We start from the raw sequence: 15,641 nt of genomic DNA on the forward strand, positions 1-15,641 counted from the left end.
TATTCTATGTGGCTGGGGGTGGACCTCTTGCGTCTTATCGCTGTGTATTTACTCATATGACCATCTCCAGTGGCCTAGTTAGCGGAGCGTCTTGCATACGGTATTACGCATGAATGCTGATTATCGCATTCTTAACCTCATTGCGTGTCCATGTGTTGTCATCTTTGCTCTTTCACTGCAAAACACTTTTCGCAAGTCTCCAGGCACCTAGGTAATGACTTAAATTTTCAATCCCCAAATTTGATCCTCAACATATACAAAACTATAATTTTACCTGTTTCCATCCTCGGCTAAAAACCTACTCAGCTCGGCCCAATTTATAGGGCTAGCCCCTATCTGAACGCCAGCACCAGTACAAGCTAGGACATATAAACCAACCACATCAATCATCAGCGAGAGTTAAGCCAGGCATGAAAAACATTAAAGAACTCCACACACATGGGGCCTAGCACCTATGTCCATGCATTATTTAATGGCTAGTGCCTATAAAATCAGTGTACTTTCAGAATATAAGCCATCACTAAAGAGACAAATTCTCTGTATGGTACCAACATTAAAACAGCTATCTCACATAATCTGCACTGGACGGAGTTTTGGTTTTACAACTTCGGCTGCAATAATGGAAATCCAGATGAGAGAGATGTCCAAGCTGGGTTGACTGATCAGATGATCTACCAGGGGCATGTGGGTGGATTCCTTATATTTCCTGTATGTGGTGTTTGTTTCAATATGCAAGCCCTTCATTTCTTTCCAACATATTTTATGGCCTTCTTTGTATGCATGTAGATTATGTGAGAAGGTTGTGATTAATTTGTGTTTTATGCGTATAGATATATATGACCGTTTCTGTGGTCTAGTGGTCAGAGTTCCTGGCTACAGATCCAGAGGTCCAGGTTTGATTCCTGCCGCTACCAGATTTTCTGAGAAGTATTGAGTCTAGAATGAGGTCCACTCAGCCTCATGAGGATAATTGAGGAGCTATTTCAAGGAAATAACGGCTCTGGTCTAGAAAACCAAAATTAATGGGCATGGGGTTCATTGCACTGACCACGTGACACCCTTTATCCACTAAATTTGGTATAGTTTGCTTGTGGACTAAAACCATGGAGGTTGTTTTTTTTTATAGAGATATATATATATACATAAATCCCCCCCCCCCCTTACTTCACCCAAAATGTATGGTAAGGTCCACTTATGACAGTTTAAGTTTCACAGCTGCATTTTCACTTTACACTACTTTTTAATTTAGGTCTTTGAATTGAGGTAGGTGACCGCCTCTGTGGTCTAGTGGTCAAGAGTTCCTGGCTACAGATCCAGAGGTCAGGGTTCGATTCTTGGTGCTACCAGATTTTCTGAGAAGTAGTGGGTCTGGAATGGGGTCCACTCAGCTTTGTGAGGATAACTGGGGACTATTTCAAGGAAATAATGGCTGCAATCTAGAAAACCGAAATTAACGGCTGTAGGAATTTGTTGTGCTGACCACGTGACACCTGTTCGCTAAAAGTTGGCACTAACTTTGCCGGCAAGCAGTGGTCGCTCAATTGGTGTAGTTCACTTGTGGACTCAAGCCAAGGAGTTTAGTTTTTAGTTTTAGAATGTAGGTATGTGCCGATGTGCCATAATATTATGTATCAATAAAAACCTTTTGGATGTGTGTGTGCTTGTACAGACACACATGCAAATGTATTTATAATTCCAGAGCAATGTGTAATAAAGGGATATGCTTCTCTTTTGCAGGGAGTATACTTTGGATGTGTACAGATTAAGCTCTATTGTCACAGAGCATGACGCCAAGAAAGCTGGTGCTGAAGTGGTCAAGCAGGTTGAACACCCCATACTCTCTGGGCTTCTGTATCCAGGTAACAAGATTTAGAAGAATTCTGTCTTCTGGAATGTAATGCCTTGTAGTCTAGTGAGAGGCAAATTATGTCGTGGAGGCACATACTGTCTCCGTTTTTAGTGTCAGAACATAAGCCAATTCAGAAACCAGCAAGAAGCAGAGCTGCAGGACATTATATACCAGAAGATGTAACTCTTCATGGTCACTGCTGCGAGAACCTCAAATCCAAAACAGGATTTAGGTTTCATGGTACAGTGATAATGGCAGTGCACTATGAGATACTAACAAACTGCCCATTGAAATTTAATGGGAATTTTGAGAGATTCTTCACAGCCATGAAAGTCATTCTGTAAAATTGGTTTTATATTTGTATCAGGAGCACTGCCAGACACTCATTTTGAAAATATTTCTTGCTGACATTTTTTACTCTAGTAGATCCCCTTAATTCCTCAGTTTAAGGTGTCCTCCCACTTAGTGTTCAGTTTCAGTAATCCCAAGACAATAATCTCGGTGTGAATTTCCTCCATTTAAGTATATCGTCCTATTAGTGCTCAAATCCAGTTCTTTCAAAGCAACTGTAAATGGGCGTTTCACTGTATATGTATTGTGACATGATGGCTCAAATACAGAATTGTGGAGCTAGAAGAGACATCCATTGTTAGGGAATGGCTCTGTAAATGTGTTTCCACAGCAACTGAGTCACATTACTGCAGCAGCAGTTAGCATGTAACAATAGAAGAACCTTTGGAGGCAATGTTCTCTGTTGGGTTCATGCAGAGCCTATATCAGGAGTGTATGCAGGCAGTCCCAGCCGGGCAAAGTCAGAGGTCATGATGTGAAATAGCCACCAATAAGGATGTGAACCTAGAAGATGAGGAATCTGTGGCATTGGGAACTTTTACCAGGTGACATCCGGCGAAGACACGGGAGACGGGAAGATTTAGTGTGTGCTCTAGTGAATAGTAGTGAGTGTGAATTAGTGATAGCACTATAGCTAATTGTATTTATGAGTTTCAGGAGTCCCATAAATCCAATTAATCCAAACCCTATCTCTGGTCACTAAACAGTAACTATGACATTACTGAGCTACTGAAAACATTGATATAAATCATAAATAATACTAGTGACACTGGGCAGCTCTGTGACTACAGAAACTTTCTCTCAGAGCAGAATATTTTCAGCATATATATGTTTTATATAGGTGTTTTATATAGTCAGGGTAATCCTGGACATGCTGCAGTATGCTTTTCTAGTGTGTTTCATTTCCAGAGGAACCAAATTCTCCATTTGTTCACACATCAGATATTCCACTGCCAGACACTTACCTCATCACAAATATATTGCACAACATATCACATGACACAATTCAAAGGATGTTTATAAACCTTAATCATAACCTTAAATCATGGCAGCTTACATAGTGTAGAAGCTATTTAGTGATGAAATGAAGTTTTTAGGGCTTGTTTATGTTGGACAGTACTGTAAATTATATTGCATATAATTGCAGTCACCTAATCCTAACACATGGTGGATTACATTACATGTGGTATCTAGAAAGAAATTAAAATATTCTGTAGCTTTGCATATTATGTTGTTTATGATTGAAGTTCGGCCTCCTCTGTGGTGTACTGGTCAGCGTTCCTGGCTACAGATCCAGAGGTCTGAGTTCGATTCCCGGTGTTACCAGATTTTTTCTTAGAAATAGTGGGTCTGGAACGGGGTACACTCAGGCTCGTGATGATAATTAAGGACCTATTTCAAGTAAATAGTGGCTCCGGTCTACAAAACCGAAATTAACAACCGTGGGGATTTGTTGCGCTGACCATGTGACACCCTCTATCCGCAAAAGTTAGCACTAAACTTTGCCGACAAGTAGTGGTCGTTTGGTCGGTCGATATAGTTCGCTTGCGGACTAAAAACCATGGAGTTTGTTTTGTTTTTTGTTTATGATTGAAGGTGCTGAACATAAGGTCTATGAGAATAACTGTAGTATTTAGGAAGAAATTAAAATGTTTTGTAGCTTAATGATTCTACATTGTACACAGCTTCTTATTTTAAATTTAAAACATTAAATGTTGCCGTATCACTGGTATCAATTCCAACCTCTCTGAGTTTCTTTTATATGAACTTTTAAACTTTTGTTAAAATTATAAAGAATATTATAATTATTATATGATTGAGTTTACTTTTATGATTTTCTTTTAGTCACTGTAAAAGTAACCTATAGTGAATATTTTTGTCCCTATGTGCATGGGTAATCTCATTGTAGTGTACTGTTAAATTTTAATTTTTATGGCTACTTGTTGGACATTGTAGTTAATGTAGGTCATTTTTAGAGTACTTGTTTATATTCATAAATCATAACCATTGACTTTTCAATTCTTGATGTTTGGTATACCAGGGCTACAAGCACTAGATGAAGAGTATTTACATGTGGATGCTCAATTTGGAGGAGTGGACCAGCGGAAAATATTTACATTTGCAGAGAAATACCTACCTCAGTTGGGATATGCAAAGAGGATACATCTTATGAATCCAATGGGTATGAAGTCACAGACTGATGGTTACTTAAAAGACAGATTATCTGGAATATAAGAAAGGTCCTTTTGTAAACATTAGAGCTTCTAGACAGCTCATATCATTGCTTGCCCTTGCCTGGTCTGCTTGGTTCAGCCTCCAGTTCCCTTTTGTGCTCCACAGTTGCTTCTGGTACCCCTTCCTTTGCCTTCCCTGCTGGTAAGCAGTATGTGAAGAGAGGCCGATTGTCACTGGCATCAGGTGGCAAAGCTGTAAGGTAGGGTACTTGTTTTAAATTCAATTCAGGCTTGTTCAGAATTCATTTTAGGTCAGCCTTCCATAACTCAACACATTATTATTTCTGACAACTAATATTTAAGTACAGTTGTGCTTGTGTAATTAAGTTATTATGATATGTTATAATCTTTTTTTTCTACTGTCTGTGTATGCCTTATGGAGCCAAAATTATCTGTGTATTTTATTTCTTTTATTACTTTCACACTTTGTACTCTTCATTAGCATGTTTATTTGTACATCATCCTGCTATCTAATATTTTCACATTTTTACTTACGGAGCTGAGCCCTTCTTGAGGAGAAGCCAAATCTGCAGCTACTCAAGAATTCCCCAGCATTTTATGGAACCTGAAGGTTCATTTCCATGTTCACAAGAGCCCTCCACTGGTCCCTGTCCTGAGCCAGATCAATCAAGTCCATACCATCCCATCCTGTCTCTCTAAGATCCATTTCAATATTGTCCACCCACCTACGCCTTGGTCTTCCCAATGGTCTCTTTCCTTTTGGCTTTCCCACCTATATCCTATATGCATTCCTATTCTCCCACAAACGTGCTACATGCCCTGCCCACCTCTTCCTCCTTGACTTGATCATTCTAATTATACTTGGAGAAGAGTACAAATTATAAAGCTCCTCATTATGCAGTTTTCTCCAGCCTCCTGCCACTTCATCCTGCTTAGGTCCAAATATTATCCTCAACACCCTGTTCTCAAACACTCTCAGTGTATATTCCTCCCTTAATGTCAGAGACCAAGTTTCACACCCATACAGAACCACAGGCAAAATTAAACATAATTTTATATATTCTGATTTTTATGTTTTTGGACAGCAAGCAAGAAGGCAAAAGGTTCTGGACTGAATGATAGCAAGCATTAGCCGAGTTCAGTTTCCTCTTAATTTCCTCCTCAATGAGGTTTTAATTTGTTAACGTCATTCCCAAATATCTGAACTGTGTCACATTTTCAAAACATCTGTTTTCTATTGTCATGTCATGATTTTCCTTGCATTTTGGTGATGAGACAGCAACATGTACTAGTTTTCTCTGTGTTTACTTCTAGACCAACCTCTTTACTTGCATCAATTAAAGTCTGTGTTTTTTTCTCTATGGTATCTATATCTCCGGGGGGGAGTGTTTCTAGAGGAAATGTCATGCAGGCGTTACAACAAGAAAAAGTGCGAAGATCAGAAGAAACAGCATGGATACAAGATTGGAACATGGAATGTCAGGACCTTGAATCAGGCAGGAAAATTGGAGAATTTGAAAATGGAAATGCAGAAGAATGAAGTGTCTGTGCTAGGTGTCAGCGAAGTGCGGTGGAAAGGACAAGGTGAAATAAGAAGCGGTGATTATACAGTGTATTATTCCGGAGGTGAACGGGCTGAAAGAGGTGTGGCAATAGCTTCACATCATCGGCATAGACCAACAGCTGATGTGTCCCGTTTAATTTCAGTCCCACCTGGTTTTCCAGGACCATCCTAATGGCATATTCTAAAACAAAGTTGAAAAGGAGTGGTGATGAAGCATCTCCATGTCTTAGACCATTCTGGATAGGAAATTTCTCAGAGAACTGTTTACCTATGTGGACTTCACTATACATTTTGTTTAAACACATTTTAATTAGCCTAACTAGTTTCATGTGTATCCCAGACTCTTGCCAGAATATTGTACAATACTTTCCTCCTGACTGATTCATAGGCTTTCTTGAAGTCTACAAACAGCCCATGTACTGTCTCATTGTACTCTCATTTTTTTTTCCAATATCTGACAAATGCAAAAGCTCTAATCTGTAGTTGATCTGCTACATCAAAATCCACACTGAGGATCCTGATTAATTTCATCTGTATGTATGGACTTAACCTTGAGAGAAGAATATTGGATAAAATTTAATATGAAGTGGAAATGTGGGAATCTGCAAGCAGATCACCATTCTCATCCTTCACTAAGTTACTTCTAGGTTGGTAACCCCTCTTAAAGTAATTTGTTTCCCTTATACAGGTGTCTAATATCCTTGTTCATACTGTTCATTGCAAGCTTATCAATTTTCTCTTTCAGATATTCCCTCGTTTTATTCCTGAAATGCCTGCTGGTTTTGCATCTTACATTCTTCAGATTATCTATTTATTTCACTTGGATCCTGTAACCACTGCAATTTGTCTTTTCTTTGGTCTAGTAAGTTTGAGCCTCCTTCATCGAACCATAACTTATGCTTCTTCTGTTCATAATAACCTAGGCTCTCCTTGGCAGAAATTTTGATATTCTCTCTAATAGTTTCCCAGTCTTTATTAACATCCACCTCAGTGTCCAGGTTTTCCAAGGCTGTGAACCTATTTGAGATTTCAAGACAATACTGTGATTTACCCTCTACCTCCTTTAATTTCCTGATATTGAACCTCTTCATATGAACTATGTACATTGTTTGTTTTGTCACTGCCAGTCTTTCCCTAACCTTTGCCTCCACCAGGTAGTGGTCAGTATCACAATCTGCTACCCTGAATGATCAGACATCAAGTATACGATGGGGTACCCAAAAGAAACCAAACTAATTTTTTTGTGGGCAGAGCTTTTGTAGAACCGCGTTTTGCCGCTATGAGCGCATAGAGCTAACATTCCTGAGTCGATAAGCCAACTACCATTGCTTCAGAAGGTAAGAACTAGTTTCGGCAGAGTTTATAGTGACAACTGTTTTGTGTGATCGTCGTTTTTGCAATGGCTGATTTTCGTGAACAGCATGCGGCGGTGAAATTCTGCTTTTTGCTCGGGAAAAGTGGAACAGAAACTCTTGAAATGTTAAAAAGGACGTACAAGGACGATGCTATGGGGAAAACTCAAGTGTTTGAGTGGTTTTCCCATTTCAAAAATGGTGAAATGTCAATTGATGACAAACCTCATTCTGGTCGTCCTTCCACGGCCCGAACACATGAAANCGGAGGCGCTGTCAAGCATCTCAAAACATGAATTTAGACAATGTTTTGAAAAATGGAATAAAAGACTAGACAAGTGTATTAGTGTAAGTGGAGAGTACTTTGAAGGGGATTGAAGGTTTGTGCTTAAAATTTGAATAAATAAGTTTAAAAAAAAATAAGTTCGGTTTCTTTTGGGTACCCCCTCGTACTTGAATGCCATCTCCTATCCATCTAAATGTGGTTGATTTGATTGTGTATCTTCCCATCAGGAGATGTCCAAGTAAATTTATGGATGTTATGATGCGGGAACATTGTACTTTTGACAGTAAGATTTTTTGATGTAGCAAAATTTACTACTCTAACTCCATTATCATTACTAATTTCATATAAACTCTCATTCCCAATTGTTGGTTTGAAACAGTCTTTCCTCTGTACTTTGGCATTGAAATCTGCTAACAAAATTTTCAAAGGGTACTTCAGGAATTTATCAAATACATGTTCTAGTTCTTCATAGAACGTGTCCTTTATGTCATGAATTTTATCTTCTGTTGGGACGTGAACATTCAAAATGCTGATATCACACCAGCGACCTTTTAGGATTATATATGATATCCTATCACTAACGAACTCTACCCTCTTAACTGCTGATACGATTCTCTTATGTAATAAAAAAAAACTGTACCTAATTAATGTTTTTCATTCTCCTTTCCATAGAAAAATGTATATTTCTCCTCCTGGTATAATGCCACTTCCGTCCCATCTGATCTCCTGTACTCCCACTAAATCTAACTTATTTCTTAGTCCCTCAAGTTGAATCCCAGAATAATACTGTGAAACTGTGATTTGCTAAAAGTGTCTGACAGTGGCCTGTTTATAAAATGAATACGGTGGAACCTTGGTAATCCAATCACACATTAATTTGAACTCCCATAATCTCAGCTGACATTACAATATTAAAAAGAAATCACCTCCAAAAACTACAAATTTAATCTAATCATTTTACTTCCTTGCAGTAAAAATAAATTATTTAGAAACTTAATATGGTGCATTAATGGACCTGCCTATTGAGATAGTGAAAGACATAACCTGGTGACTGCTTGCCCTAAGCCTGGGTTGCAATTTAATGTGCATGGATTCCAATCATTGATAAATAAAATGTGCTTTAAATCTTTTGAATAAATAATTTTACTAAAAAAATCGATTTTCTATTTAAGAATACAGTAATCTGAATGATTTGATAATCAAAACACATCAGTGCTTTAATTAGCTAACATTATCAAGTTTGCAGTGTTTTGTACTTACCACTGACCAACGTCTTAGGTTTATATCATGTAGGTGACATTTTGGAGTTGGTTCACCTGAAGACCTGAGGGAGTAGAGCTAATCCACATGCCATGTATATCAGAATATTTCAGACAATGGCCACTGTCCAATATACCATTCATAAAATGAACTGACCATTGCCATAAACCTATGGAGAATCATTAGATGCCTGGTATAGACCTGGTGTACAAACAAACGTGAGAAATTTGAGAGAATTGTCGTCTGATGTGTTATGCCATACAGTGTGGGAGAAGTTTGCTGACATGTTAGAGAAACATTCTGCTTCCATTTTCAGGGTTGAAAAGTAGTCAAAGCATACCCTTGACAAAGAAAGCTAACTCCTTGATGTTGACAGTGAAGGCAGAATATTCCTCTGAAACATTCTGAAATTTTTGTCAGGCTATATGACATCCCAGAAAATAGTTCTCTTCATAGTCACTGCCATGAGAACATCAAATCTCACATATGAGAAATCGCTGACTTCTCTGCATGATAAGACAAAACAAAGACCTGGGCTAGCCTGGTTCAAGGAGTCATGATTTTTTTTGGCTTTTTCATTCCCTCCAGGAAATTTTCAGGATAGTATGTAATTAGGCCATGACTCCATCCATATCCTTTCCAATTCATTATTCATTAATTATACTGCCATTCAGCATTATGAAGTCTTAGGTACTGAGAGCATAGGCCGCGCCATAGCTCAAGCAGATAGTCGTTGGCTTGCCATCATGGCGGCCCGGGTTCGATTCTGGGTTTGGTCAAGTGGGATTTGTGGTGGACAAAGTGGCACTGGGGAGGTTTTCTCCGAGTACTTCAGTTTCCCCTGCCAATCTTCATTCCACCACTTTCTCCACAATCACCCTCACCTATCATCTGGGGCTGGTACAATAGGCCAGAAGTGGCAGCAGTACAAGGGACTTAGTCCCACCCCACTAGCAATAAAAAAGATATACTGACAGGATCATTAAATAAACCATTACTACAAATTACCAGGGGGAAAGGATAATTAGCCAGGACTTTTACATTCATCCTAAAAACCAATTATTAGTTCCAAGTATAACTTTATTTTTAGTGCCAGGACTTGCAGGAGGGAAAATGTCATCTTCAGAAGAAGACAGTAAAATAGATCTTCTGGATACTCCAGCAGCTGTCAAGAAAAAACTGAAGAAAGCTTTTTGCGAACCAGGCAACGTGGCAGATAATGGTGTACTAGCATTTGTCAAGCATGTGTTGTTCAGTCTCTTCCGTGAAGGTGAAGGTAAGGCAATAATTATAGTTAAAAAACTGGATATTGTCCCAATTTCATCTCCCCACCCCACTATTAATTCTTTAAAGGACAGTGGTTACTGTATGTGCCACCTGCTTTAACATACTGAATCTCTGCATTCTGTCCACACAATGTATTTATATGTTTCACGTGATTCTCAAGAAGGGCACAGCTTCATGAGTAAGTAAGTAATGTTTACTTGATAAATGTGTGAATGCCAAAGAAATATTTATCTGAGAAGGAACACAGAGATACAGCGTTGGAAATAGGATGATGGATACTTTATTCAAACCATGTAATTTTCAATAAGGAGATGGTAGTTTAACCATACTATAGAAATGTTTTGCTTTACAGGATTTACAGTATCTCGTGATCCTGCAAATGGCGGAGATGCTACATACTTAACATATGAAGAACTGGAGTTGGCATTCAGTAAAGAAGAAGTGCATCCAGGGGATTTAAAGGCTACTGTAGAAAGTTACATTAATAAATTACTGGAACCGATAAGAAATAAGTTTGAAGATCCTGCACTTAAGAAGCTGACTGAGAAAGCTTACCCACCTCCAAGCAAACAGAGTAAGTATATTATATTTAAGCATCCTGTTACATTCCACACTTCTACATGTATATTATAATCTCTGTCGTAAATGTAACACTCTATTGTAGTTCTTGTCCCCCTTCTTTCACGCTACATGTTTCGGCCATAATCGGCCATCATCAGGTGTGTTTCACTTCACGTAGCTGTCACACTGCACTCAATATTAACATTTAAATTCCAGATTTCCAATTGTTCATTTTCTGTCGTCAATCAGCACCTGATATTTCAAAACTCCCCTTGTTAATTTTGTCAGTTGTGTTTTATGAATATTCACACGTCGATTGGTTTAAAATTTTAAATTCTCATTTAGCTTTAATATTTAAAAACCAAAATCACAGAGATACCTGCTCTATGCTTATATGTGCTGCAGTGGCTACCTCCTGCTTTCAGCACAACTCATGTGTTATTTTGTGCAGGTTCTTTGTATGTGTGCCACTGCTTTTCTTTAANCACCACATCGCTTGGATATTCGAATAGGCAGAATTGTGGAGGTTGCAAAACATCCTGATGCAGATGCGCTCTATGTTGAGAAAATAGATGTGGGTAAGTTAAAGATTTAAATTATTTTTAATTATTTACTCTTCATTATCCAGCTGCTGCATATAAATGTATATATTTCTTATTTGTAATAAATTTTGTAATTGTGACCTACCATTATTTGGAAGAAAACTGTCGTAAATGTTGATTCTTAACAGAACATTTAAATGCTTCATCCTCGTAGGTGAGTCTTCACCCCGTACAATAGTGAGTGGATTGGTTAATTATGTTCCAATAGAAGAGATGCAGGACCGCATGGTAGTGGTTTTATGTAATCTAAAGCCCGCCAAGATGAGGGGTATTGAGTCAAATGGTATGGTCCTCTGTGCATCTGTGTAAGTAGAGAAATGTCAAAATGTTCCTTATAAATTAATATTACTTATAGAAAATTCGAAAATGAATTGTTATTAATGGTGTATTAGCGGAATGGTGCAAATAGTGTTGCGGAGATACCTTTACATTCCTCAGCCCTGTTTTTGAGTTACACATTTAAGTTCAAAGCAAATTACTTCATTCTGTTATTCAGAAAGTATATCTATACAAAATCATAGCAATACACTGTCAATTTCTCAATAAAAAATGCAGTTTGAATGAAATTCTAGATGTTTGCTTTGATGAGAAGCCAAGATAGATCAGTCAGTATAGCAGTTGGGCTGTGGGCTGGGCAACCCAATGAATTTGGACAAGATTCCTGGTAGGGGCAAGAGATTTTTCTCTGCTCCATAGCATCCAGACCAGCTCCACAACCCACCTAGCAGCTTGTAGATTGGTTACCAGAGGCTCTTTCCTAGGGGTTAAAGCATCAGGAACATGAAGCTGACCACTCATCTCCAAATAGGGCCAAGGTTAAGAATAGTGGAGCTATACTGTCACTGCATCATACATCCTCATGGCATGGTCCTTAATTCATTAAGCACAGGGACAACTTTACATTTACCTGCTCTGCTTTCCACCAGCAAACTGAATTTACATAATTCATTTTCATTCTTTTCATGAAAAATGATAATTTATTTCCACTAATTTTTGGACCAACTCTTTAAACATTTATCTGGACAGCGGACATACCAACCTATAAATAATATAAAATTATTTACGTGTTTTATTAAATTTTGTGTTGAACTCAACAGAAAACAGTTTTATCTGAACACTTACAATCTATACTTTGAAGTATTCTTACCTTCATTAAGTTGTATTACTTTATGCAAAAGAGATTTTATTGGCATCTACCAGGTTTCTCTGGGGGCACACGGTAGTGTAGTGGTTAAGGCACTATGCTACAAGCCGGAAGGTCACGGGTTCAAATACCGATGAGGTCATTGGATTTTTTTCAGTTGACCTAATCGTACCGGTCGCACTATGGCCCTGGGGTTCACTCAGCCTCTCAGCATGGCCGGCGCGTAAGGATGACAAAGTTACCGCCATCTTTGAGCTGATTATCTAGATAATGTGGGACCCTTAACGTCTCACAACCCTATGGGCCTTCGTGGCCTGTTACAGGGATAGCTTTACTTTACTTTTTACCAGTTTTCTCTGTCTGTCACTTCAGGGACGAACCAAGAGCTGTAGAACCACTCATACCACCTACAGGAAGTTCACCTGGTGATTGTGTGCTTATAGAAGGCTATGAGTCAGGTACTCCAGATGATGTACTGAATCCTAAAAAGAAGATTTGGGAAAAGTTACAGGTAAAAGTAAAATGATATTGTAGCATATAGACCCATTACTAGGCAGTGACACAATGCATGCCGCGAGGCAGTATATTCTTAACAAGCAACAATTGAACTGCAACAGTGAAGAGCAGTGAATTCAGTGCCAAGATGTTATAATCACAACATTCTGGAGAAATAGTTCACTTGTGAGATGGTAGCCAGCCAGAAATGGCATGAATGTGGAATCTGAAGAATCTCAATTGTTAAAAACCATTACCAGGAAACGACTAGTTAAGATATAGAAGACTATGTGTGCTGCAGTTACAGTGATCTTTATAGTGTGTGAAACAGTGGGCTTGTTATAGACACTACAGGGAGATCAAGAAGTCACGCACATCACACTAAGTAATTATATTTTGCTGGTTTAATGCACAAACTACAAGACATACAGCACTTACTATTAATGTTTATAGCCTTACATCTTAGAAATGCTAAATCAAATCATGTCTTTACAACATATGCTTAAAATGGCTTCTCTGTTCATCAATGCATGCACGAGCTCTTTTTACCATGTTTGAGGCCACTTTATGGAGCACCTGTAAACTGATGCTGTTAATCGCCATCGTAATGTTTCTCTTGAGGTCATCCAGTGTACATGGGTTGTTTTTATAGACAATTCCTTTGAGGTACCCCCAAAGGAAAATATCTGCAGGTGACAAATTGGGTGAACGCTGGGGCCACAATCCTTTCGAAATGAGACCATCACCGAAAACCTCGTGCAAGAACTGCATGGTTTCATTAGATGTGTGACATGTGGCACTTTCTTGCTGCAGCCAACACTCACATTCATCAATTTCAAGAAGCGCAATATACTGTGTAATGAATAAATTTTAATATGGGTTAGCAAAGAGTGATTTTTTTTGTGTGTGTTATAGTTTCGTGGGTACTTTCAGTTAATCTACACACACATTGTACATTTGTGCATATCCTTAATTTCACATGTTTTACTCTATGTTATCCTTCCATATCTGTAGGTTGTTCCCTCTCTTTTCAGGTGGATTTAAAGACTACAGCAAATTGTGAGGCCCAGTGGCAAGGTAATGCTTTGTGTACAAAAGCGGGCAAGATTACTTGCAAGTCCCTTAAGAATGCTCCAATTAAATGAGACACTGTCTCATTAAGTACTGCTGTTTAACATGGGCTCTTCAGTAATATATTGAAGTAACTTTTTGGATATAATGTACAAGTTCCTTGTTAAACCTGAATGCTGTGATATAAATAAAGGGTTACTACACCATTTACTTGGATTTCAAATTTTTTTGCTAAATAGTGGAGAGCAATAAATGAAGTATTCTTATTTAATCCAGCATGTAGCAATAAGTTTACTTCACAAAGTCGTATAATTCCATTTTGGAATAAGTCTCATTGCCAGTCTCTCTTTTTCTGATGTTTCATTAGCTGTTTGTGATTATTTGGCAAGTCTTTGGACACACTGATTTTTATTGACCCTTTTTGACTACTGATATTATTCGCCATCAAAACCATAACCATGCATATTTAATGCTGATAATATTGCTGAATTTATTGTGAATAGGAGAATTGCTGAAGCATGATAAAGAATACTTGGAATGGAGATACTTTATGGGTATCTGTTTTGGTAACTTTCAGGTCCCATTATATACTATTGTGGTTCAGTGCTTATACTTTATACGGTTCAATATGTCAGATATCTGGTAGGCACTTTGGTTAGACGTCCAATTTTCAAAACCGTGAATTAAAGTTTGTGTTTGAGGTGCTCTCACTAATTGCACTGCTGTGCAACCCTTCCTCAGACCCACTGACTCACTCACCCTTGACTTGGTTGTCCTGTTGATCCTCGGTATATAGCCTTGGGACATACTGCAAAGAAAATTCCCCCTCCAATGTTTCCTCATTGTTGTGTGTTTATCGTGCCACTGCTTAGCAACAAATGACACACCCATCACCTCGGGAATGTGTCTACCAGCTGCTACCCAGCAACACCTTTTTTCCTGTGTCCACCCCCAGCCATTATGTGACAATACTTAGATAAACAAATTAGCGGCCTCCGTAGTCTAGAAGTAACGTTCCCACCTCATGACTCGTAGTACGCGGGTTCAAATACCCGGTGGAGGTCGTCGAATTTTTAAGGGCGGAAAAATTCAGGGAACAAGTCCTCCGGGAGGGACTTTAAGCTGTGGGTCCTGTGTCGTAGCTTTACGGCATGTAAAAGAACCTCATATCTCCAAAGGAGGTCACTGAGCCAAATTAATGGACGTTTCCCACCCAACAGCAGTCTCTAATACCTCTGGTAGATGGGGAAGCATTATAGATACCTCTCAGCTAGTAGAGCCGGTCTCGCTGGCTGGGCGGGACTGATGGTAAGCACCAGTACCGGTAGGATATAGAGACTGGTAGAAAACAATAGAGGGAAGCACAATGGACCAATACAGGTCTCAGTGCATGGGGAAACCCACCCTCTCCAATAACTAACTAACTAACTACATAAACAAATTACTATCTTCCAGACAACTATTTGTCATAGTTCTGTAAGGTAAAATTCGGAATGTCCGAATCACTACATTATGTTGTACTGTCTGTCATTATCACATTATGCTATGAAACTGTCATTAAACTACTTTTCCATTATTTGAGGAAGGCATGCAGGAAAACTTGCTCATGTATTTTGCACTGTAT

General features: G+C 38.6%; 1 protein-coding gene across 1 annotated transcript in view; it reads left to right on the forward strand.

Annotated features, from left to right (window-relative positions):
* LOC111862569 (tyrosine--tRNA ligase, cytoplasmic) overlaps window positions 1–14,227 on the forward strand; it is a 21,073-nt gene extending 6,846 nt beyond the window's left edge. The window contains exons 5-12 of the mRNA XM_023848067.2: window positions 1,738–1,859; window positions 4,242–4,382; window positions 9,948–10,133; window positions 10,497–10,739; window positions 11,194–11,283; window positions 11,462–11,612; window positions 12,824–12,962; window positions 13,981–14,227. Of these exons, the coding sequence (XP_023703835.1) occupies window positions 1,738–1,859; window positions 4,242–4,382; window positions 9,948–10,133; window positions 10,497–10,739; window positions 11,194–11,283; window positions 11,462–11,612; window positions 12,824–12,962; window positions 13,981–14,091 (1,183 nt within the window). The 3' untranslated portion in view covers window positions 14,092–14,227. The remainder of the gene's footprint in view (window positions 1–1,737; window positions 1,860–4,241; window positions 4,383–9,947; window positions 10,134–10,496; window positions 10,740–11,193; window positions 11,284–11,461; window positions 11,613–12,823; window positions 12,963–13,980) is intronic.
* The last annotated feature ends 1,414 nt before the right edge of the window (window positions 14,228–15,641 follow it).

The sequence above is a fragment of the Cryptotermes secundus genome, unplaced genomic scaffold, assembly GCF_002891405.2.
Source record: "Cryptotermes secundus unplaced genomic scaffold, Csec_1.0 scaffold1537, whole genome shotgun sequence".
Taxonomy (NCBI): domain Eukaryota; kingdom Metazoa; phylum Arthropoda; class Insecta; order Blattodea; family Kalotermitidae; genus Cryptotermes; species Cryptotermes secundus.